Source organism: Schistocerca gregaria, chromosome 3, assembly GCF_023897955.1.
Source record: "Schistocerca gregaria isolate iqSchGreg1 chromosome 3, iqSchGreg1.2, whole genome shotgun sequence".
Taxonomy (NCBI): Eukaryota; Metazoa; Arthropoda; class Insecta; order Orthoptera; family Acrididae; genus Schistocerca; species Schistocerca gregaria.
In genome coordinates, this window is record NC_064922.1 from 376483598 (window position 1) to 376508528 (window position 24931).

Sequence of the window (24931 nt, forward strand, 5' to 3'; positions counted from 1 at the left end):
ATTTTCGAGTGAACACTGCGAACAAAATCGGAAGCAATGCTCACTTGCAGTCGGTTTCCTCGCTCAAGTCCGATGTCCTCAGGTGCACATGAAGTTGGACGTCTTCAGTGATTCAAACGACACAAAAACTAAACAGTTGCTGGTTTGTAATGTGGTCCAAAGAGTCGCGGTTTTGTTTCTTTTCAAAACAAGTCAGACGCTGAAAGCACTGTCAGCCCCAATTAGAGGTTTAACACCCATAGTATGTTCAGGCCGGAGGTGGTTCTGTAATGTTTTTGGGGTGTTTTTCGTATCATGACTTGGACCGCTCATTCAGGTTACCACGAACATGAACCAGGATGTTCATTTAGAAATTTTTAGTGACCAGATATTACTCTCCGTCCTACATCTTCGAGATTACTAGGTTGCGAACGTTCTGAAGACATGAGAACAGTTTTGTTTACAGAGATGCAAGCATAGGTTCGTATTTTGACGAGCGGTCAGACAGCCCATTGAGTTTCGAGTGGTGTGCTAAATCTTGTGCCGACTTGCGTTGGTGGTACTTCCATATCCATGGTAGGTCAAACTTCTCTGGAGAGGAAGTAGTTTATCTCGGGAACGGCCATGTTTTGGAGAAAAGTAGGAAGTTGCCTTGATAACAGCTTCCATTCTCGCAGGCAGACGATCAGACAGGTGCTGGAAGGTTTCTTGTGGAATTCCAGCCCATTTTTCACGGAGTGCTGAACTGAGGAGAGGTATCGATGTCGGTCGGTGAGGCCTGGCACGAAGTCGGCGTTCCAAAACATCACAAAGGTGTTCTATAGGATTCAGGTCAGGACTCTGTACAGACCAGTCCAATACAGGGATGTTTCTGTCGTGTAACTACTCCACCTTAGGCCGTGCATTATGAACAGGTGCTCGATCGTGTTGAAAGATGCCATCGCTATTCCTGAATTGCTCTTCAACTGTGGGAAGCAAGAAGGTGCTTAAAACATCAACGTAGGCCTGTGCTGTGATAGTGCCACATAAAACAACAAATGTTTCAAGCCCCCCCCCCCCCCCCCCCATGAAAAACACGACCACACGATAACACCACTGCCTCCGAATTTTACTGTTGCCACTACACACGCTGGCAGATGTCGTTCACCGGGCATTCGCCATACCCACACCCTGCCATCGGACACGCCACATTGTGTACCGTGATTCGTCACTCAACATAATGTTTTTCCACTGTTCAGTCGTCCAATGTTTACGCTCCTTACACCAAGCGAGGCGCCGTTTGGCATTTACCAGCATTATGTGTGGCTTACGAACAGCCGCTCTCACCCCACGCCTGTCATAGTACTTGCAGTGGATCCTGATGCAGTTTGGAATTCCTTTGTGACTGTCTGGATAGATATCTGCCTATTACACATTACGACTCTCTGCTGTCGGCGGTCTCTTTCAGTCAACAGACGCGGTCGGCCTGTACGCTTTTGTGCTGTACGTGTCCCTTCAAGTTTCCACTTCACTATCACATCGGAAACAGTGGACCTAGGGATGTTTAGGAGTGTGGAAATCTCACGTACAGATGTATGACACAAGTGACACCGAATCACCTGACCACGTTCGAAGTCCGTGAGTTCCGCGGAGCGCCCAATTCTGCTCTCTCACGATGTCGAATGACTACTGAGTTCGCTGATATGGAGTACCTGGCAGTAGGCGGCAGCACAATGCACCTAATATGAAATATGTATTTTTTCGGGGTATCTGAATGCTTTTGATCACATACTCTAGCTAGTGTTGGACATGCCACACCTGATGTGAATTGAGAACCACCTTTCTTGCCGAATTGAGGACATTATCAAGGATGAAGATGTTGTTGTACGATGTTAGCGTGATGCAATTGTCGTTGCTGTCCCACTTTAGTAAATCTGTGCTGTAGCCAGTCAATGATACGGGACAATGCGGATAAGCCGAGACTGGACCCGCAATCCTCAAACGTCAGCATTGACATGGGGGCTTGTAACAAGTGTCTAGCGAGAGCCCTGGGCAGAGCTCGCAGCAGGTTATCCGAGGCCCGCGGCCGGCGCCGCTTTACGAGCCACGACGCGGGTTCAAGGCAGCCTCCCAACTTCTCCACAGACGCCTGCGGCGCGGCTTGACCAACCAGATGTTCCTTGGTAACGTCCCTTGAGTGGAGAAGGCTCGAAGAACTTTTATTGCGAGACTCCTCCTCCTCAACGCCACACTGCATATTGTTTAAAGTACAGAGTGTATTAAAAAGACGCATCCGATTCAAAATAATGTCATAACTACACTACTGGCCATTAAAATTACTACACCACGAAGATGACGTACTACAGACGCGAAATTTAACCGACAGGAAGAAGATGCTGTGATTTGCAAATTAATAGATTTTCAGAGCATACACACAAGGTTGGTGCCGGTGGCGACATCTACAACGTGTTGACACGAGGAAAATTTCCAACCGATTTCTCAAACACAAACAGCAGTTGACCGGCGTTGCCTGGTGAAAGGTGGTTGTGATGCCTCGTGTAAGGAGGAGAAATGCGTACCATCACGTTTCCGACTTTGATAAAGGTCGTATTGTAGCCTGTCGCGATTGCGGTTTATCGTATCGCGACATTGCTCTCGCGTTGGTCGAGATCCAATGACCGTTAGCAGAATAAGGAATCGGTGGGTTCAGGAGGGTAATACGGAACGCCGTGCTGGATCTCGACGGCCTCGTATTACTAGCAGTCGAGATGATAGGCATCTTATCTGCATGGCTGTAACGGATCGTGCAACCACGTCTCGATCCCTGAGTCAAAAGATGGGGACGTTTGCAAGACAACAACCATCTGCACGAACAGTTCGACAACGTTTGCCGCAGCATGGACTATCAGCTCCGAGACCATGGGTGCGGTGACCCTTGACGCTGCATCACAGACAGGAGACTGTGATGGTATGTACGAATGGCAAAACGTCATTTTTTTCGGATGAATCCAGGTTCTATTTACAGCATCATGATGGTCGCATCCGTGTTTTTGCGACATCGCCGTGAACGCACATTGGTAGCGAGTATTCGTCATCGCCATACTGGCGTATCACCCGGCGTGATGGTATGGGGTGCCATTGGTTACACATCCCGGTCTCCTCTTGTTCGCATTGACGGCACTTTAAACAGTGGACGTTACATTTCAGATGTGTTACGACCCGTGGTTCTACACTTCATTCTATCCCTGCGAAACTCTACATTTCAGCAGAATAATCCACGACCGCATGTTGCAAGTCCTGTACGGGCCTTTCTGGATACAGAAAATGTTCGACTGCTGCCCTGTGCAGCACATTCTCCAGACCTCTCACCAATTGAAAACGTCTGGTCAATGGTGACCGAGCGACTGGCTCTTCTCTTATGTACGTATAGCTAAGGCGTATCAATGAATTTTATATATCAAATGTATTTTCTGTATAATACATGCATAAAAGTAAAAATGTAATCTATTTAAGGAATACTGCACTCAAGTAGCAATGAACTCCGTTCTATTTTTACTAACAAATTTACAACCATAAGTGTATTCTTAATGTAAAACTAAAATTCATGTACTCCATGTCTTAAATGCTCGATCAGTATTTAATCTGCACAATGCCAGGTGTATGTATTTAAAGTATCACACAGAATATACTACAACAACCAACAATAAGACAAATAAACAACTACTGAATACCATGTAGCGTCCTACCATGGAACACTCTAAGTAATATGTCAATACACACAAACACAGTAAACACACATGAACATAAACCATTTTAGATGAGAATAGCTCATGGTTCTACGGAGACCTTCTCACCTGAAATAGGTAGAAGTAGATTACTGTCATCCAACAAGCTATTTAGACTGTGTTACACATCCAAATATAGTATATCACTAGCCTCTACCGTACTGCAACTTATTTTCTCCACACTTAACGTATTACATTCTTTTTGACATTTATGTTATATAAATTATATGTTCCTCAAATATGCAGAAACAAATTACATAGAAACACTTTAACAATTGTTAAGCATTGAATTCTCTGTAACCTTAGGGAAATTTTTACATAATGTTCTTTATATTATTTAAAATGCACTAACAACCGTATACCAATAAGACTGTAATAATAAGAAGTCTTTGATGTTAGATTTACAGGCATCCGACCCAACTTACATTTTATGTCGGTGGGTTACGCTGTACTTTTATTGAAATAAATAAACCAAATGTTCTTGCTGGTTGCAGGCAATGATTCATGATGTGCATCTCACACAAAGCCTTTACCTGCAAGTACACGAAAAGACCTTTTACCTGGAACCTATAAAGGTGAAATTTTTTTTAAACGTAGAGTAATGACATTTCGGGAGTACATTTGTCTAGGTGACATATTTAAGTGATTAACATTGTAAGATCGCAGTTTAATGTAAGCGAGAGATAAGCCATTGCACATGTGAAATGCTGGTACATTAGTAACCAGTGTAACCGCCAATGTTGAATACAAGAATGCAGACGTGTGTGCATTGTGTTGTACAAGAGTCGGATGTCAGTTTGTGCGACAGAGTTCTATGCCCTTTGCATATGGTTAGTCAATACAGAGACGCTTAATTCTGTATGTGGATGATACTGGAGTTGTCGTCCGATGATGCGCCGAAGCTGCTCGACTGGAGGCATATCTAGTAATAGAGTAAGCCAAGGCAACATGTCGACACGCTGTAGAGCATGTTGGGTTACAACAGCGGTATGTGGGCGAGTGTTATCCTGTTGGAAAACTGCTGTTCATGAATGGCAGCACAACAAGTCGAATCACCAAATTGACGTCCAGATTTTCATTCAGGACGCATGGAATAAACACGAGAGTGCTCCTGCTGTCATACGAAATCGCACCGCAGACTATAACTCCAGATATAAGTCGAGTATATCTAGCAAGCTGACTGATTGGCTGCAGGCCCTCAACTGTCCTCCTACTAGCCAACGCATGCACATCATTAGCACCGTGGCAGAACCAGTTTTCACTAGACAACAACGGACCTCCAACGCGCCCTCCAATGAGCTCTCGCTTGACACCAATGAAGTCGCAAATGGAGGTGGTTTGGGGTCAGTGGAATGCACGCTACAGGGCGTCTGGCTCGGACCTGTACTTGAAGTAACCGATTTTTAACATTTCGTTGTGCCACAGTGGTGCCAATTGCTGCTCAGATTTCTTCTGCAGATACAGTACGGTGCGCCAGAGCCAACCACTGAGCATGAGGGTCTTCCCTCTCGGTAGCGCCACTGGGACGTACGGAGTTCCGCCTTCTTACTACCGTACGTTCTCCTGACCACCGTTGAAAACTACGTCCCTGCCAACCCTTTCTGCAATATCGCTGAAGAAAAACGCAGCTTCTCGTATTACATGACCTTGTTCATACTCAGTGAGGCGCCGGCCGCTGTGGTTCAAATGTTTCAAATGGCTCTGAGCACTAGAACTTAGAACTACTTAAACCTAACTAACCTAAGGATAGTGGTGTGGTTCCAGACTGTAGCGCCTAGAACCGCTCGGCCACCCCGGGCGGCAGACTGCTGTGACCGAGCGGTTCTAGGCTCTTTCGTCTGGAACCGCGGTGCTGCTACAGTCCCAGGTTCGAATCCTGCCACGGGCATGGAGGTGTGTGATGTCTTTAGGTTAGTTAGGCCTAAGTTGTTCTAAGTCAAGGGGACTGGTGACCTCAGATGTTAAGTCCCATAGTGCTTGGTGCGATTTGAACTCAATGAGGTGTTGATAATGGCGTCTTTGTTGCCTTAAAGGCATTCTTAACTACCATCAACTCACCAGATCCAATCTCAAATGTAACTAATGCTCACGACCGTTACAGAGTGTATTTGAAGCAAACCTGATTCGAATCGTGATAGCGGCGCTACTATTGCCACTCTTACGAGACTAGTGAGAATTTTGAATAAATTTTTTGGGGTAATTCTTCTGATACAAAAAGGGTATTTTTGGCTCAAAAACGGGCTGTCCGAGCTATATGTGGTGTAATTTCGAGAACCTCTTGTCGACCCCTATTCAATAGTCTAGGAATTCTGACATTGCCCTCATAGTTTATATTTTCTTTAATGTCGTTTGTTGTTAGCAATATTAGCTTATTCCCAAGAGTTAGCAGCTTTCACTCAGTTAATACTAGGCACAAATCAAATCCGCATGTGGAATGCACTTCCTTGGTTCTTGTGCAGAAAGGAGTGCAGTATTTTGCTGTATCCATTTTCAATAAGCTACCACAAGAACAAAACAATCTAAGCAGTAGCCAAAACACTTTTAAGTCCAAACTGAAGATTTTGCTCATGACTCACTCATTCTATTCTGTCGAGTAGCTCCTGGAAGAGCTGAAAAATTAAGCAAATTCCAGTTTTACATTGTTGATTTTCTTTATTTACACTTACGGCTTGTCGCCTGAATATGTTTCTTATATTTCATTTTATATGTTTCTACTATCGTGTCATAAGTTCATGTATTGACTCGTTCCATGACAATTGAGACTTCATATATATATATATATATATATATATATATATATATATATATATATATATATATATATAATTTTTCAGATAAAGAAACACGCCTACCAACTTTCGTTTAGTCACACGTTTGGTGTAGGAATATTTGTTACGTCCATGTATTCTTCCAGCAAATTTGGTTTAGTTATTTATTATAAATTTGGTTAGTTAGCATAAGAAATGTTTCTTTCGGTTAGCGTTCATACGGCCCTCACAAGAAGGGTAGTCGTAATATTTTAACGATAAAATTAATTGCTTTTTTGTTCGTTCGCAGAGCTGGCTCCAACTGAAACACCGCATAACACAGTACTTTAGGACGCCGCTAGGGCTCCCAAAACAAAATGCCTCAGCCCACTAATAAAGCGCGGTACCATTCGGTAATTCGTTCTCGGTAGCAGCAAAATTGTCGTAGTTGTGTCAGACCAATCCACGCTGGTAAAGAAGTCCTCTCGCTTGGTCTGACACAACCGCAACACATCTGCTGCTAACGAAAACCAATTACCGCACGGTATTACGCTTTATGAGTGGGCTGAGGCATTTCGTTTTCCTGTCCCAGCTTCGTTCTACGGTACTGTGGCGTGTGAGTTTCAATGTGTACCTGGTCCGCAGGCGTGCGCCTGAAGACAGACAGAACATAATCTACGAGGCTTAAATTTTTCTGTGTTAATATTAATACTTTAAACATTTACATTAAAAATTTACAAAATCTACGTCACTATATCGCAGATAATATACAATATCTTAATTTGAAAACTATTTTCGGATGTTCTACAACCATATTTAGAACAATCGTGGTACAGTACCATGCCATCCTACTCAACAGTGATAGACTGTAACGTCTGTATAGCTTGGCACATGCTCATATAAGAGACAATTTCAATAAGATGCTCGTTTTACAAACAACATAAAAAGCTGATCCTAAATCATGCTTAAATAAAATTGCAGTTACGTGTATAATATTTTAATTTGACTTGAGTGCAATTTCATTAAGCATGATTTTGGATCAGTCTTTTATCGAACCTCTCTCTTATATGATAAGCATGTCACAAGTTATATTAACGACGTGGTCCATTCGTATTCTATACGCTGACATAAACTTGACCATGATTAATTTCAAGAAGCTCGTATAAACAACCGAGACTATTTATCACATTTTATGATTGTGATTTAGACAATTATAAAAAACTTTTATAGTTAAAAAAAAATCTTTTCTCCATTCTGATAATATCATGTGCTATTATTAATATTATAGCTCGTAATGTTAACGGAAAGCAACAGTCCATCCTCCGAAATAGATTCATTGCGGAAGGTCGTAATTCGAGTCCTCCTTTCAAAATCTCAGGAACACCGAAACACCAGAATTCATATAAGTGATCACGAAACGGAAAATTATCTAATGCCATGCAACGATGCAGAAGAATCGAATCGACTGAGTGATGTACAAAGCATCTACATTTCTATCATAATCCGCAAGCCACCTCTTGGTGTGTGGTGGAGGGTCTTTCTGGTACCACTAGCCCTGCTCCACTAGCGAATGGTGCGTGGGAAAATCATTCTCGGTAAGTCTCTGTATGGGCTCTAATTTCTCGTATTTTGACGTCTTGTTATTACCCGAGATGTATGAGGAAAGAAGCAATATGTTGCGCTACTCTTCCCGGAAAGAGCTCTCTCTAAACTTCTGTAGTAAACCTCCCGATGATGGACAGCGCCACTCTTGTAACATCTGCCAATGGAGTTTATTGAGTATCTTGCCAACGCTCTCGCGCCGACTAAACGATCCTGTGACGAAACATTCGGCTCTTCATTGGATCTTCTCTATTTCTTCTATCAGCCCTACCTGGTAAGAATCGCTTGAACAAGTACATTATAAGCCACCTCGTTCGCGGATCAGGTACATTTTCCTAAGGTTCTTCTCATGAACCTCAGTCTCGTATCGACTATTCCTACTGTTTGTTTCTTGTAGTCACTCCACCTGAGGTCGCTCAGGATAGCTACTCCTAGATATTTTACGGTAGTTGCTGTTTCCAGCAATTTAGGGTCAGAGAGACGTACGTAACGGCTCCCATATGGATGCAGTGTTCTTTGAACTCCGGAAGGTATTCGATACAGTTCCACGCAGTCGTTTAGTGATTGTTATACGAGATTACCGAGTATCGGATAGTATTTGGAACAGAACTCAGAATTTCCTAGCAAATAGACCTTAATTTAGCATTCTGCACGAGATGAAATCGAGAGAGGTAAAAGTAACTTCGGGACTAGCCTAAGTGTGCGTTTGCAGTATATATTAATTATCTAGTGCATTATACTGGAACCTCTGGGAGGCCGTTCGCAGACGAGAGATGCAACACCAGATGTCTAGAGCGAAAAGGAGGAAGACCAGCTGAGGATCAGCGGGTGGTGCAGTAACGGGCAGTAGGCTAAAAACATAAATAAATGTAACACATTTGGACGTACAGGCGAAGAGATCAAGTACTGTCCACTCTGGAATCTTCACCAAGTACATCCATAATTCAATTCTCCCAATGGTGGTAACACAACAACGAATACAGGAAATCATATGCGGTATTTGTAAGGACTGAAATCTTATTTAGACAGATCATTTTACAGGTCAAAGGTCTATACTCGAGTTACAATCCAGTACCCAGGTTTAATACATGAGGAAAATTATGACGGCGCAAAACTGGCTGCAGGTATCAATCTCAGGACAGAACCTGCATTTTATGCATCAGTTACTTCACTTGATGCAATTAATATAGGTTAAGAGATATTTTGATCACATTTACACAAAAATACAAAAAAAACCAATCACAGTATTACACTCAGTCAGCAGTGCTTTGGCCATTCCGAGGGCGATGCGAAAGTAAATTAGCTGATCCTTATTTCGTTGATATAGAATATTCATTCGGGTATTATGGCGCCTGCATAGCAATAGCACCAACGTATTCTAAACTCTTCCATGTGCACCAACAGTTTGATGTTGGACATCTCTATAGCATTAATTTAAAGATTTTATAGTCATTTGGCTGACGGCTACCGTAAATGTAAATTTCCTCTTGTGGTACTTTTAAAGATGAATGGACCACACACTGACATCACATTCCATCGTGTATCAAAAATTTCACGTAAAGACACACATCCTCGCTGGTTTACATACGTTAAAACACAACCGATAGGGGAAATAAGGGCATATAACGTGTGCTGTGCTTACGTATCGGAAGGCTAATGACGGGCAATGATGATGATAAGGTAAAATGTTAAAAATTATAAGGCAGGGAAGTTTTGCGAGATGGTCTGCTATTCTGTGAAATGTTAAGTACTTGCTATATGTCTACTGTGTCGGTAGGTAGGAACTTATTTGTTAATATTTTTAGTGTTTTATTAGCGGTGCTATTCTTACTAAGCTTAAAGCAACAGCAATTAAAAAATAATTTTAACGGAGTACTTAGCAGTTGGCTCTTGGAAGAACCAAGATGCATCTCAAAACACTGCCACTTCGAAAAAATTACTTTCCATACATTTATTTGAAAATTCGCCTTTCGGCTTCACTTCGGCATTTCAATATTGTACTCTTTCCTATTCAATCGTGACATAACTCTGTGTAATATGTCATGCTGCATCCTTCGCCATCTCTCGCACGGCAATTGTGATCCAATTTAACCATCTCATTCGATCTGTTCTTTATTCATTCGACTTAGGATTTCAGGTCACACGTACCTACATAACACAAAATCAAAACTATTCCTGTCTCTGATAAGACGCTAGTAACTTTTCAGTATTGCTACCTGAATTTTAAAAAATCTCATATCCCCATGCATTATCGTCTCATCAGTGTCATGTAGATCCTACGGCTGTACCATTTACCATCTTAAAAAAAAAATAACAAAATGTCACAATATTTGTGATGGTTTAAAAGTGTGCTCCCACCTTCAGTCACCCTGAAGTGGCTGGCTTGACTCTTGAAAGAACAGAGACAAATAGTCCCTCAGAGTCATGGATTAACTTATATGGCTCATCTCCAGTGTCATACAAAGAGAGATAAACACGCTATTGAAAGTAATTCGTTCGTTGGATGGGAAAATGCGCTCGAAATTCTTCCTGATTCTTTCCGGCAATAGCAGGCAATGAGATGGCACTGTTGTTCCCATATCAATGGTTCAAATGGCTCTGAGCACTATGGGACTTTATATCTGAGGTCATCAGTCCCCTAGGACTTGAAATAATTAAACCTAACCACCCTAAGGACACCACACACATCCATGCCCGAGGCAGGATTCGAACCTGCGACCGTAGCAGCAGCGCGGTTCCGAACTGAAGCGCCTAGAACCGCTCGGCCACTCCGGCCGGCCCCATATAAATGATGAACAGTACAAACAGTAGGTATACTATACTCCACCTTGCTGTCATGGCAACTGTCTGTTCTTCGGGCGTACTATTTGGTATGTCAGTAATCTTGTCTTCAAAATTCTGAGGATGAAAAAACCGGTCACCAGCGAGAATTAGTCCAGCTACCTCCTAGTTGAAAGCCACAGCAACACTTCGACTTAGTTACCACCGACGCCCCGACTTATCATCTGGCGTTCATCTGCACTCCATTTTGAACCGAATCAATAAAAAAAGCCTCCGATATTCGACACGTTTATAGTCTTGCAGCGTCCCGGCCGCCTTTCTGCTTCTTTTGACTCGTGTCGACACTAAATATAGCCGAGAGGCCTCACTGCTTCTTCTCAGTCGAGGTTATTCTTCTGCCGAGTCCGATCTTATCAGCGCTGCAGCAGGTTTTGCTTGCGTTTTGCTGACTCGCTGCGGCAGCAAACCGTCTACGACGCCATCCAGTAATTCAGTGAACTCTGCAGCAGACTCGCGTTCTTCCACCACCGAGGAGCAAACCAAGACCGGCAGTGCGCTGTCACTAAACATTACGGCCGTGCCGCGTGTGTTTGGACTGCGAATTACTGCCCCCGTTAAAACATCAGCGTTACTCTTACATCTGACCGCGGCTCACCGTCACCCTTATTAAATACCCTGCATTCCGTTTCACAGGTTACGCGGAGCAGGAATTCACAGGAGGTGCGACTAGATCGTACTTCAACTGCCGGCAGTGTCGGTTGGTCTCCTGTGTAATCTTAGCCTACATCTTGCATACTAAATGTTGTCTGAGTGGAGTCAACGCTGTTCTCGCGTTGGTTTCTTGCACGTGCAATGAAAATAACAGCACTAGTCATAGGTTTAATACTAGTGATCGAAACAGCCCCCATTATTCACAGTTTCACAATGCGCAAGATATACGTAGAAAATAAACAGTATTTTTAGAAAATGAGACTTTCGCTACCACTCAACCGAGTCCCCACCGGTATTTATACACTTATCTCCACGGTGAACTACTGCTTTTCTTTATATATGATCCAGAGAAGACTTTGTCTTGTTGTCTGAACAATTTTCGCACAAATTCTTTTACCTCCTCGTTTTTGCTAAACTTCTTTCCACATAATGCCTCCTGGAATGGACAAAAAAATTTTAAATCCGAGGGACCCATGTGTGGATTGTAGGAAGGATAGAGTGGTATGTGGCAACCCTTTTTTTTCTCAGTGGTTTCTTGGGTCAGAAGGGTGGTGTGAGGGCCAGTATTGTGTAGCAGTATCACACCTTTCCTTTCTGATTCGCGATGTTTTTCTCCCATTGCTGCCTTTACTTTCTTCATGAGCATGTCTGTGTCTGTTTACTGGACGCTTATCTTCTATATAACGACAAAAGACGACATACTGAACATCCGAAAAGAGGACCAACGTGACTTTTCCCGCTGATCTTTACATTATGAATTTCTTTCCGACTTGTGAACTGATGTTCCTCCATCTACATCTACATTTGCATCTGCTTGCTTACTCTGCAGTTCACACTTCAGTTTGTGGCAGAGGGTTCATCGAACCATTTTCATACTACTTCTCTACCATTCCACTCTCGAATGCGCGTGGGAAAAATGAACATCTAAATCTTTTCATGCGAGCTCTGATTTCTCTTATTTTATTATGATGATCATTCCTCCCTACGTAGGTGGCTCTCAACAAAATATTTTCGCTTTCGGAAGAGAAAGTTGGTGATTGAAATTTCGTAAATAGGTCTCACCGCAAAGAAATCTCTTTTGTTTCAGTGACTGCCACATCAACTCGCGTATCATATCAGTGACACTCTCGCCCCTACTGCGCGATAACACCAAACGAGCTGCCCTTCTTTGCAATCTTTCGATGTCCTCCGTCAATCCTACCTGGTAAGAACTCCACACCGCGCACCAATATTCCAGCAGAGCACGGAGAAGTGTAATGTAGCCTGTCTCTTTAGTGGGTTTTATCGCACCTTGTAAGTGTTCTGCCAACAAAGCGCAGTCTTTGTTTCGCCTTCCCCACAATATTGTCTATGTGGTCTTTCCAGTTTAAGTTGCTCCTAATTGTAATTCCTAGGTTTTTTGTCGAATTGACTGCCCATAGATTTGTGCGATTTATCGTGTACCCAAAACTTATCGGATTTCCTTTAGTACTCATGTGGATGACCTCGCACTTTTCTTTGTTTAGTGCCAATTTCCACTTTTCGCACCATACAGAAATTCTCTCTAGATCATTTTGTAATTGGAATTGATCGTCTGATGATTTTACTAGACGATAAATTAGAGCGTCATCTGCAAGCAATCTAAGGGGGCTGCTCAGATTATCACCTAGATCATTTATGTAAATCAGGAACAGTAGAGGGCCTATGACACTACCTTGCGGAACGCCAGATATCACCTCTGTTCTACTCGATGATTTATCGTCTATCACTACGAACTATGACCTCTCTGACAGGAAATCACGAATCAGTCACACAACTGAGACGATATTCCATGTGTACACGGTTTGATTAATGGTCGCTTCTGAGGAACTATATCAAAAGCCTTCTAGGAATATGGAATCGATCTGAGATCCCTTGTCGGCAGCACTCATTACTTCATGGGAATAAAGAGCTGGCTGTGATGCACAAGAACGATATTTTCTGAATCCGGGTTGGTTATGTATCAATAGGTCATTTTCTTCAAGGTGATTCATTATGTTCGAGTACAGTATATGCTCCTAAATCCTACTGAAAATTGAGGTCAGTGATACGTGTCTGTAATTTAATGGGTTACTCCTATTTCCTTTCTGGAATATTGGTGTGACTTGTGCTACTTTCCAACTTTAGGTACAGACCTTTCGTCAAGTGAGCGGTTGTGTATGATTGCTAAGAAAGGCGCTATTGTCTCTGCTTATTCTGAAAGGAACCTGATTGGTATACCAACTGGACCGGAAGACTTTCCTGTTTTAAGCAATTTGAGTTGTTATATCTACTTTTATGTCACTCAAGCTAACAGCAGCTCTGGTTTCGGATTCTGGAATATTTACTTCGTCTTCTTTCATGAAGGAATTACGGAAAACTGTATTTAGTAACTCCGCTTTAGTGACACCATCAACGGTAACCTTTCCATCACTATCGCGCAGCGACGGTATTGACTGTTTTTTGCCATTGGTGTACTTTACATACGACCAGAATCTCTTTGGGTTTTCTACCATATTTTGAGACTATGTTTCATTGTGGAAAGTATTAAAAGCATCTCGCATTGAGGTCAGCACTAAATTTCGAGCTTCCGTGAAACTTAGGCAGTCTTGGGGATTTTGCGTTCTTCTGAATTTGGCATGCTTTTTTCGTTGTTTCTGCAGCAGTGTTCTGACGTGTTTTGTGTACCATGGTGGATCAGTCCCGCCTCTTATTAACTTATACGGTATGAATCTATCTATTGCAATCGATACTGTACCTTTGAACTTGAGCTATATCTGGTCTACACTGACATAATCAGCTTAGAAGGAATGGAGACTCTCTCATAGTAAGACATCAAGTGAATTCATACTTCGTCTTTGGAGCTCTGGTTCAAGTTTCATCACATACTAAAATATTGTTTAGAAAAGGGTCATCTTCTCTTTCGTAGCGTTCTTTAAAATCTGTACTCACTCTGGGTCTTGTTTCCTTGTGTTGCTGTGTTAACTATTTCGAGACCCCCTACCTTTTTTACTGTACTTGAGTTTCTTTCTGGTAAAGCCGCGAACTGTATCGACACTTACTGCAACTGTTTTCGCTACATGTTTATCTGTAACACATCACTCTTCCACTGATAATGTATTCAGTGAGGGTTTCAAGCGAAGAAGTTGACACTCCAACTGTTCGGTCAGTAAGTTGCTCGTCAGTCCCTAAGATTGGACCGTTTTTGAATTGTTGTACTCACTTATAAAAATTTCCGCGTTTCATACACCTTTCACCATTCTGTAATGTCATTCGAGAAAAGATTTTAGCCAATTTTTCACTTCCAGAAAGCAAAAATGGTTCACTGATCGGTGTACAACTAATGTGGAAACTTCAAGCGGACACTCAGTCGTTAAATGCAATACTGAAGTTACAAGTAAAATAACTTTTATCCGTCAGCAGTTTTCAGCTCATCCAAGTGATGCCAACCGGAAGTCATGAAAATACAAAACTCAACATGAAATCTGTTTCATTCCTACTGCATTTTTGTCTTTTTATTTTTTGAAAGTCCCTCGTACATTTCAGAATAGTTAACATATTTAGAGTGGACGTAATTTACAAAATTTTAAAGCAAATTAAGTTTAAAGTATCAGGTAAATGCTTAGACTGTCGCCATAACAAGTACTATATTTCCAACTCATCAGAAATGTTTCATATCAAAGCAGGACTCGCTGATGTGAGGCATAAAAGTGCAAATAACTGACAGACAAACGAATTGACTCCCTAAACAGCCCAGCAACGATTCTGAAACTCTTGCTATTCGATTCCCATTACTCCTCATAAAACCGTTCGTTTGCAATACTGGGAGGATTGTTCTTCTAGTGAGGCAGTTTACAAGCTTCTTTCAGGCCTTCCACATATGCTAGCCTTGTGTTTCAGCGAAGGCTTGATTTTAGACAAAATTGTGTGACAGCTATTGACAGTTAACAGTAGAAAGAAGAACGTATCAGCTACTGACACATGATCTCGCTTTAAAAGTGAGCGGAGCGATGTAGATGTAGAACTACCAACATTGTTAAATGTTTTCACAGTAAATCACTACTCAGAAAATTGATGTTTAATGTAAAGCGTTGTATGATCGTCAGAAATTTGTTTTATCAATTGTTTCTCACTTTCTGGCTAAATTTTCCGTGTAACATTTAATTTTCGCAAGTGTGTGCAACCGAAAACTTCTGGATAAGGTACCACTGTGACATAACAACTCTATCTGTATAGCTGAGAAACAGTGTAATATTACTGCCTTCAAGGATTTAAGATATGATTCCTGAATATTAAGAAAAATAGTAGGCTGACTTGTAGCATCAAGCAGATTATTAAAATTTGGCAGCCAAACGCACAGAAAGTACGGAATATCCTGTTCAAGCACAGACAAGCTAATAGTTCGTCACATCGCGTACGAAGATTTTTTCTGCTATCAGTCGGATTTCATGTGTTATCCACTTTACTCACAATCGCAGCTCGGGCTTTTTGAGGAGTAGCAGAATTTCTTTGATGTTCGTTAAGCAGATCGTATTGGACACCTCGGTACTGGGAAATTTAAGAGTAAAGGACATCGTTACAATGAAACAAAAATTAAATTAAAAACTAAGTAGAGAAAGGTTGTAAAGTTTTTGGAGTTGTTTCTACAACACTTGAATACGGTTTGACATGAGCTGTGCATTTTGTTAGTGACTCGTGAAAATTTGAGGCGGACCGGGATGTATGCACCATTGACGCAGAACTCTGTTACTATGCCCCCTTTATACTGTAGTTACAAGAGCATGAGATGGTTGCAGTGATAATACAATCTGGTAATTCAATGAAGTAAATGTGATTTTCTTACCTGAACATATATTTCTAAAGAAAGAATCAAATCACGACAGACTTTTCCATCGCAAGACAATGTCGTGATTACAAAACACAGTACTTTCAGTGATCCGTATCAAAGGTATGCTCTTCGGCCTTGTCATATTTTCCTATTTGTTCCACTGAACAGTATTTAGCACTGTAGTTTAAACAAAATGTTACTGTAAATGGAAAGCATTATACAGCTTATTCTCTACAGGATTAATTTATTGCGTTACCCATTTTTAGACTTACATAGCTATCATCAGACTTTAACTGGCTGTTGTCGCCAAAGACGTTACAATGTTTGTAAACAACATTGGAAAAGATTTTACACATCTAGATTGAACCAAAAATACACAGTAAATGGCATCGTTGGCAGTGTAGTGGCAATGAAAGTTAAAAATTAAAAAGTTGAACAAAAAATAATTATAAGTGGAGCAAACAGGAAAAACATTAACACTAAACTGGAAAACCGTGCCTGCATAACAGCTTACATTAATAAACACAAAATTAGTACTTGACAAGGGTACTTCAAGAGGTATTAAACATGGAAAGTAATTCAGAAACTAGTTAAGAAAGAGAGTTAACAATTGTAAAAACATAATATATGGCGTGCCTAAGCAATGTCAATAAGATAAACAGGAGCGAATAAATGCAGCAGTACAAGGGAACACATAGTAAATGTCAACTTTGACATTGTGATGGTACAGCAATTTGAAAGGTAAAATTATGAACAATAGATAAATTTAAAGTATCAAACAGAAAAACGTTATCACTATACTCGAAAACTATGCCGATATAACAGTTTACATTAAATAAACTAAACAAATAAAATAAAATTAGTACTTGGCGAGACAACTTCAAGAGGTATTAAGCATGGAAAAATGATACAAAAACAAACTAAAAGAAACAATTAACAACTGTAACTGTAGAATTATGCAGTTCCTAGTAATCTAAGTAAAATAAAAGAAAGTAAATACAGGAAAATGGATCGATTTACCAAACGCTCCCTTTATACTTATTTATTGTTCAACTTTTTACCTTCTAAATTGCATTACCATCACACTGTAAAAGATATCATTTAATGTGTGTTGGTGCCTCAATCTAGATGTGTGAACATTTTCCAACGTTGTTTACAAAAATTGCAACTTATTTGGCAACAATATGCATTTGAAGTCTGAAAATAGTCTTGTAAGTCGAAAGCCTGTTAACGCAATAAATTAATCCTGTAAATTACACGAAATATAGTGTTTTTCATTTATTATAATGTTGTTCTACTAAGAACCGACGGAATAATCAATTAACATGACAAAATTTTACTGATCCCAACCGTTACCTAGGCTACCATTCAGTCAAACTTTTTTTTTCCTGTTTCTCCAGACTAGCTCCTGCAGATAACTGCAGTCACTTTTGTCACTATAATCGGAGGAAGATTAAATGGGTCCTCAGTGTCCACTGCGATCTCGTCTGGCGCCCGAAGCTAGTTCAGTACTTTAAAAACTGTTCAGTAAACGCTCTTTACTTCAGGAAGCCATATGTCAAATGACCTATTTTAGAATACTTTTAGAATACTATATGCATTCTAACTTAATTTCCTTCTGTTTTGTCCAATATAACGCGTATGGCTTCAAAAATGTTCCCTCGAATGTTGCATGATTCCTTCCCACAACAAAACTGAGGAAAAACCATCCGCATGCAGTGTAGGAGGGCAACTCACACACGAAACACTAAACAAACGAGCACTTACCAGCTTACACCCTCTGCTGTTCATAGTACTGTAAAAGTGGCAGCCCCTCATCTGGAGGACAGAGAGAGACTGTTTTAGTAAACAAGTGGAGAAGCGCGCCACTGAACAAAAACTCATGCACAGGTCACACAATTGAAAACACGCATCTACAGAAATGGTAGCACAGTCTTAAACTAGCTTGCAGCCCATAACAGAATATTGCTTTAAAAAATTTTCTACGCGTGAGACCCCAGTAAAATTTTAATAACGTAATGACACATGGAAAACCACAAAATGAGTCCTGAATGATATCAGGACAATATTCCACCGATGAGTGAATGGACGTGGATGGACAATAAAATTCATTATATAATGAGACACAGTGAAGTTGGAAAGCGTCTACACGCAGCGTATATTTCTTTTTGTGGACACACTACTTTCGGCTGTCGGAAGCTAGTAAAGTGACTGAACATTCCGCAAAACTCCGATACCTGAGTTAAACAAGACCGCAAAATCCAAACAACTGTTCTCGTGTTAGTGCCTTCACCCACGCACAGCCGTGCGCTATTGTCCCAGAACGTTGGGCAGTATTTCGTCTGTAGGAGTTCTGGCGGTATAGCGCCGACGATGCTTGCCCACCCTGATCATTACGTAAGTCACTTTTCAAAGACGTGACTTTTGAAAGATTTCTGGTACACTTCGGAATATTTGATGAGATATGTAGCTAAACTCAGTATTTCTAGCCCATAGAATGGTTCGGATGTAAAATCATAGTAGGAAGTGTGCTTCCTTCAAATTCCTTGTAGCTCTCTGTGGACACCGATGCATAACGTAGTAACGAATTTCGTGTCAATACGTGTAGAAGAAGCGAAGTTTTAGTGACACGTTGCTGAACAAGGAATAAGACATAGTTTAGAACTACGTCCACAGTAACATCCGTCAATTAGCCAATACAAAAACAGTCGAGCCACTTCTGATTTGCTGCTATTTGGGTAATTTATGGTTTATTTTATTGCTGGATCACTAATTCAACGAGTTAAGCATCTTTCTGTTGCATTAACTGGGTATCAAAAACCTAGAGAGGATGGCGCCATAGTTGTCACGGAGGACTAGCACACGTGAGGAGCAAGGTTGAAATCTCGACTGAGCCATCCCATATTACCGGCTTGGCCAAATTACACAAATCACTTCCTTCCCCGTCATTGCAGTACCCGAATCTGAGTTTCGACTCTAATGACATGTCCTGAAATGACAGATCTATAGTAGTACTGTATGTGTTTACGTGCCATGTAAGTGACAAATTGGGCAATATCTCTGGTGTTTTGGAACCCCTGATTCAAAATAATTTGGCGGAACTGAGAACGAAATTTTATTTCCTTTCTTTCTTTTTCTTCGTCCGTAATTTGTGTTACTTACATTACCTGAAATACTTAAATCTTTGTGCGTGTAAGCACTGTACAAGTTACGTAGTTAAAGTACTATGCCCAAAGACGTTAATATCGATGTTAAAATCATACGAACGGGGAAAAGAAGACGGCTGAGAGGGGGCAGAGTCGAGTGAGCAGTAATGGCGTTTCTTGAAGTGCTGCGCGAGAGGCACATAGAGTTGCAATAGACGACTTTAAGAGTAAATCATCTTTGTGGAAGATGATTTAAGTTGAGCGTAGCATGTCGGGATTCGAGGTGTAACAATCAAAGAGAACTGCTACAGAGCGTGTCGGTCTCTTGTGCTACAATTAAACAAAAAATAACGTTACAATTTGAAATGTCATGTATGCAAGACAAGAAGACAATATACAGGGTAGTGAAAAGGTGAGGTCTAAGCCCTTGCGCTACACAATCGATAAACGATTCCCCGTTTGTTTCCAATAAATAGTGAGTGTGCGATCTATTCAACTATAACCGATGCACCTGTTTATGTAATCCCAATCCTGACTGGAAACCGTGCAATAATGTGTTCTAAATAGATTTCGTTTATAAAAATGCCATATTGCAATGGTTTATCATTCATTTACAAGCCATAATCACTTTTAACGGCACATATTGTGGTATTTAAACCGAAGGAGTTGCCGTAATCGGGCACAGCGAGGCGCATATAGAAAAAAAAGATTTCAGTATGCCTCGACATCTGCTTAGGTCAACAAGTACAATACTGGCCATTAAAATTGCTACACCACTAAGATGACGTGCTACAGACGCGAAATTTAACCGACAGGAAGAAGATGCTGCGATATGCAAATGACTAGCTTTTCAGAGCATTCACACAAGGTTGGCGCCGATGGTGACACCTACCACGTGCTGAAATGAGGAAAGTTTCCAACCGATTTCTCGTACACAAACAGCAGTTGACCGGCGTTGCCTGGTGAAACGTTGTTGTGATGCTTCGTGTAAGGAGGAGAAATGCGTAACATCACGTTTCTGGCTCTAATAAAGGTCGGACCAAAGCCTATCACGATTGCGGTTTATCGTATCGCGATATTGCTGCTCGCGTTGGTCGAGATCCAATGACTGTTAGCAGAATATGGAATCGGTGGGTTCAGGAGGGTAATACGGAACGTCATGCCGGATCTCAACGGCCTCGTATCACTAGCAGTAGAGATGACAGGCATCGTATCCGCATGGCTGTAACGGATCGTGCAGCCACGTCTCGATCCCTGAATCAACAGATGGGGAAGTTTGCAAGGCAACAACCATCTGGACGAACAGTCCGACGACGTTTGCAGCAGCACGGACTATCAGATCGGAGACCATGACTGCGGTTACCCTTGACGCTGTATCACAGATAGGAGCGCCTGCGATGGTGTACTCCACGACGAACCTGGGTGCACGAATGGTAAAACGTCATTTTTTCGGATGGAACCAGGTTCTGTTTACAGCATCACGATGGTCGCATCCGTGTTCGTCGACATCGCGGTGAACGCACATTGGAAGCGTGTATTCGTCATCGCCACACTGGCGTATTACCCGGCGTGATGTTATGGGGTGCCATTCGTTACACGTCTCGGTCACCTCTTGTTCGCATTGACGGCACCTTGAATAGTGGATGTTACATTTCAGATGTGTTACGACCCGTGGCTCTAGCCTTCATTTGATCCCTGCGAAGCCCTACATTTCAGCAGTATAATGCACGACCGCATGTTACAGGTTCTGTACGGGCCTTTCTGGATACAGAAAATGTTCGACTGCTGCCCTGGCCAACACATTCTCCAGATCTCTGACCAATTGAAAACGTCTGGTCAATGGTGGCCGAGCAACTGGCTTTTCACAATATGCCAGTCACTACTCTTGATGAACTGTGGTATCGTGTTGAAGGTGCACGGGCAGCTGTACCTGTACATGCCATCCAAGCTCTGCTTAACTCAATTCCCAGGCGTATCAAGGACGTTATTACGGCCAGAAGTGGTTGTTCTGGGTACTGATGTCTCAGGATCTATGCACCCAAATTGCGTGTAAATGTAATCACATGTCAGTTCTAGTATAATATATTTGTCCAATGAATACCCATTTATCGTCTGCATTTCTTTTTGTTGTAGCAATTTTAATGGCCAGTAGTGTAGGAGAACGTTCTTTACATACATCTTCGGTCTCTGTAAATACTGATATCAAACTGAGAGGAACAAAGTAAATTAGGTCATATGTCCATTCAGAAAGCAACAAGCAATTATTTTTCGAACTTACGTGCAGTTTGAATACCCCATTACCCGAGAAAAGATTTTGCCCATTCTGAAACGGTTTGGTAGTCTAAATTAAAGGAAAATTCGTCACTAATAAGTAAGTCAACAATTTTTTTTCTGAAATGAGGTTGGTTTTATTCTGGATCCAATACTCCGTATTATTCATAACTCTTTTGACTTCACAACCCTTGATGTGACACCTTTTTGTCACCTTACTGGGAGGATCCGTATGCCCGAATGGTACCACTCTAACGGTCGACGGGGCCTACGTTTGCGGCATCAATATCCTCCCCATAATTCACTTATTTCTTCTAGTGGAGTGCATTGCTCATTGAGCCAAACAGATGGAAGTCGAAAATACGAGATCTAGGCTGTAAGGTGTGTGTGAGAGAACCGCCTAAGGAAGTTTTGGGACTGTCTCTCGCATGCACAGACTTGTGTGACGCCTTGCGTTGCATGGAGAAGGAGAAGCTTGTTTCCATTTCTGTGGTGACGAATACGATAAAGTCGCTTCTTCAATTGCTTGTTGGTAGCGCAGTGCAGTTCAGAGCTGATCATTGCACTATGAGGGAAGACATAAAACAGCATAACCCTTTCAGAGTCACCAAAGACCGTCGCCATGGCTTTACCGGCTGAGGGTGCTGGTTTGAACTTTTTCTTCGTAGGAGAGGTGGTTTGGCGCTACTCGATGGATGGCCGCTTTGTTTCCGGTCCGAAGTGCCGAACCCATGTTTCATCGCCTGCGACGATGTTCGACAAAAAAAACAAGAACATGTTGCGTTACTTACTGAAAAACACTGGTAACATACTGTTTGAATACATAATTATTGGGAAACATAGTCTGCACATGAACATCAACAAAAGCAAAACGAGGATAATGGAATGTAATCGAATTAAGTTGGGTGACTCTGACGGAATTAGATTAGGAAATGAGAAACTTAAATTAGTGAAGGAGTTTTGCTATTTGGAGAGCAAAATCACTGATGATGGTCGCAGTAGAGAGGATATAAAATGTAGACTGGCAATGGCAAGGAAAGCGTTTCTGAAGAAGAGAAATTTGTTAACATCGAGTATAGATTTAAGTGTCAGGAAGTCGTTTCTGAAAGACTTTGTACGGAGTGTAGCCATGTATGGAAGTGAAACATAGAGGATAAATAGTTTGGACACGAAGAGAATAGTGCTACAGAAGAATGCTGAAGATTAGATGGGTAGATCACATAACTAATGAGGAGGTATTGAATAGAATTGGGGAGGTGTTTGTGGCACAACTTGACTAGAAGAAGGGATCGGTTGGTAGGACATGTTCTGAGGCATCAAGGGATCACCAATTTAGTATATGAGGGCAGCGTGGAGGGTAAAAATTATAGAGGCAGACCAAGAGATTAATAAACTAAGCAGATTCAGAAGGATGTAGGTTGCAATAGGTTCTGGGAGATGAAGAAGCTTGTACTGGATAGAGTAACACGGAGAGCTGCATCGAACCAGTCTCAGGACTGAAGACCACAACAACAAGAACACCAACAGGCAGCCTATCCAGAAACAGTTTGGCAGACGAAATTACAGAAAATTTGCTATATGCACTGGACCGTTCTGAAGTAAAAGTGTATAAAACTAAAATTACAATTAAATATATATAATAAAAAATCAAAGCCTTGATCGCAAATTTCTTTTATAGGAGTGACCGGTTTCAATCCTTTCGGATCATCTCCAGACTCCAGAACAGCAGGTGGACTTCCATGGAGCAAGCTGCGCCGACCCACGACGCTGAACTGACTGCTCGCTGAGCAGTCTGAAGATGATCCTTAAGGATTGAAACCGGTCACTCCGGTATAAGAAATTTGCGATCAAGGCTGTTTTTTAATCATATAGATTTAATTATATTATATAAGATCGCTGATAATGTTTTCAAAAATTTTATGAAATTACGATATTCACATTTCTTTCTTTTACATTGTACGTATTTAGTAGATTTACAAGAATGACAAAGCTATAGTAAACAACAATGAACTTATTAACGAGAGATAGTACTAAAATTTAGTAGCAGAAATTGTTTCCTATTACATACATTTTACATGTGTCATTGTTGGGTATTTGGGTAAAATTTCTATTTCTTGTCCCATCAAAAAGTTACGAAGGAAACCGAGTGTAGGCGAGCTGTCTGCTAGTCGTCTAGCTTGTTTACCGAGAGTGCAAAACTCGCAAGAATCAAGCGTTGTGTAAATGTTTGTCGGACTGTTTTCGTACGAACAGTGCCTGCGGTCTGCAGTAGAGTTTCAGTAGCACAATGACTCACAGTTTACAGAGAACAGGTGCTTCAACGAATGCTTGCGACTGCCCAGCGGCGAGCGCCAGCAAATACACAAAGTAACCGGCGGTGGACGTGGAGAACTGCAGACGGCGTGCAGACGGCTTCTGGGAGTCATAGTTCTGGGGAAGCAGCAAAAAGCGGAGCTTAGTCACCCGTACATCTAAACGCCATCTATAGCAAGTGAACTCGTGCTGCACCAGTTGTTGTTCCAAGCGTGGCGTGACGTCAATCGCTGGTTTAATTTCCAATTAGCGTTGGACAGATAACAAAATATTAGTTACAGTGCATGTGCTAATTGTGTGGGGTTTAATACCTTGATACGCTACTATAGGAAATGGCTTCAGGGTTTGCTTCGCCAAGAAGCCATGGTGACACTATCTTTGAGTGCGTTGCAATAATACCTTGGCCTCCATCAATACCACACCATCGATCCTACAATGTATCAACTAAATAGAAGGTCTCACTATCTTATCTTCTGGGGTTTGTCATTCTGTCCTAGTATTAGCTGCTTCCTGCAGCTAGCATACTGACGACCTTTTCTCCACACTTGCTACTGAAAAAATACGCATCGGGGACCCATCCCCCCCTTTGCATCGAAATATTTCATTTCCCAGCTTGTGTCTGCGTAAAGAGGTGAAAAGTCACAGTTCCATATGCAAGAACATGGAAATATGAATATTTATCTACAGATACATCCTCGTCTGAAAACATCCTTTTAAAGGATTTTGATACACGATAAATGATTATTTTAAATTTTTGTGGTGCAGGCCTCTTCGTATTGCGGGTCCCTGGAC

The 24931-nt window shown here is 41.6% G+C and overlaps 1 protein-coding gene across 1 annotated transcript in view; it reads right to left on the minus strand.

Annotated features, from left to right (window-relative positions):
* LOC126355055 (uncharacterized) overlaps positions 1-24931 on the minus strand; it is a 212029-nt gene that overhangs the window by 161931 nt on the left and 25167 nt on the right. The window contains exon 2 of the mRNA XM_050005212.1: positions 18177-18227. Within this exon, the coding sequence (XP_049861169.1) occupies positions 18177-18227 (51 nt within the window). The remainder of the gene's footprint in view (positions 1-18176; positions 18228-24931) is intronic.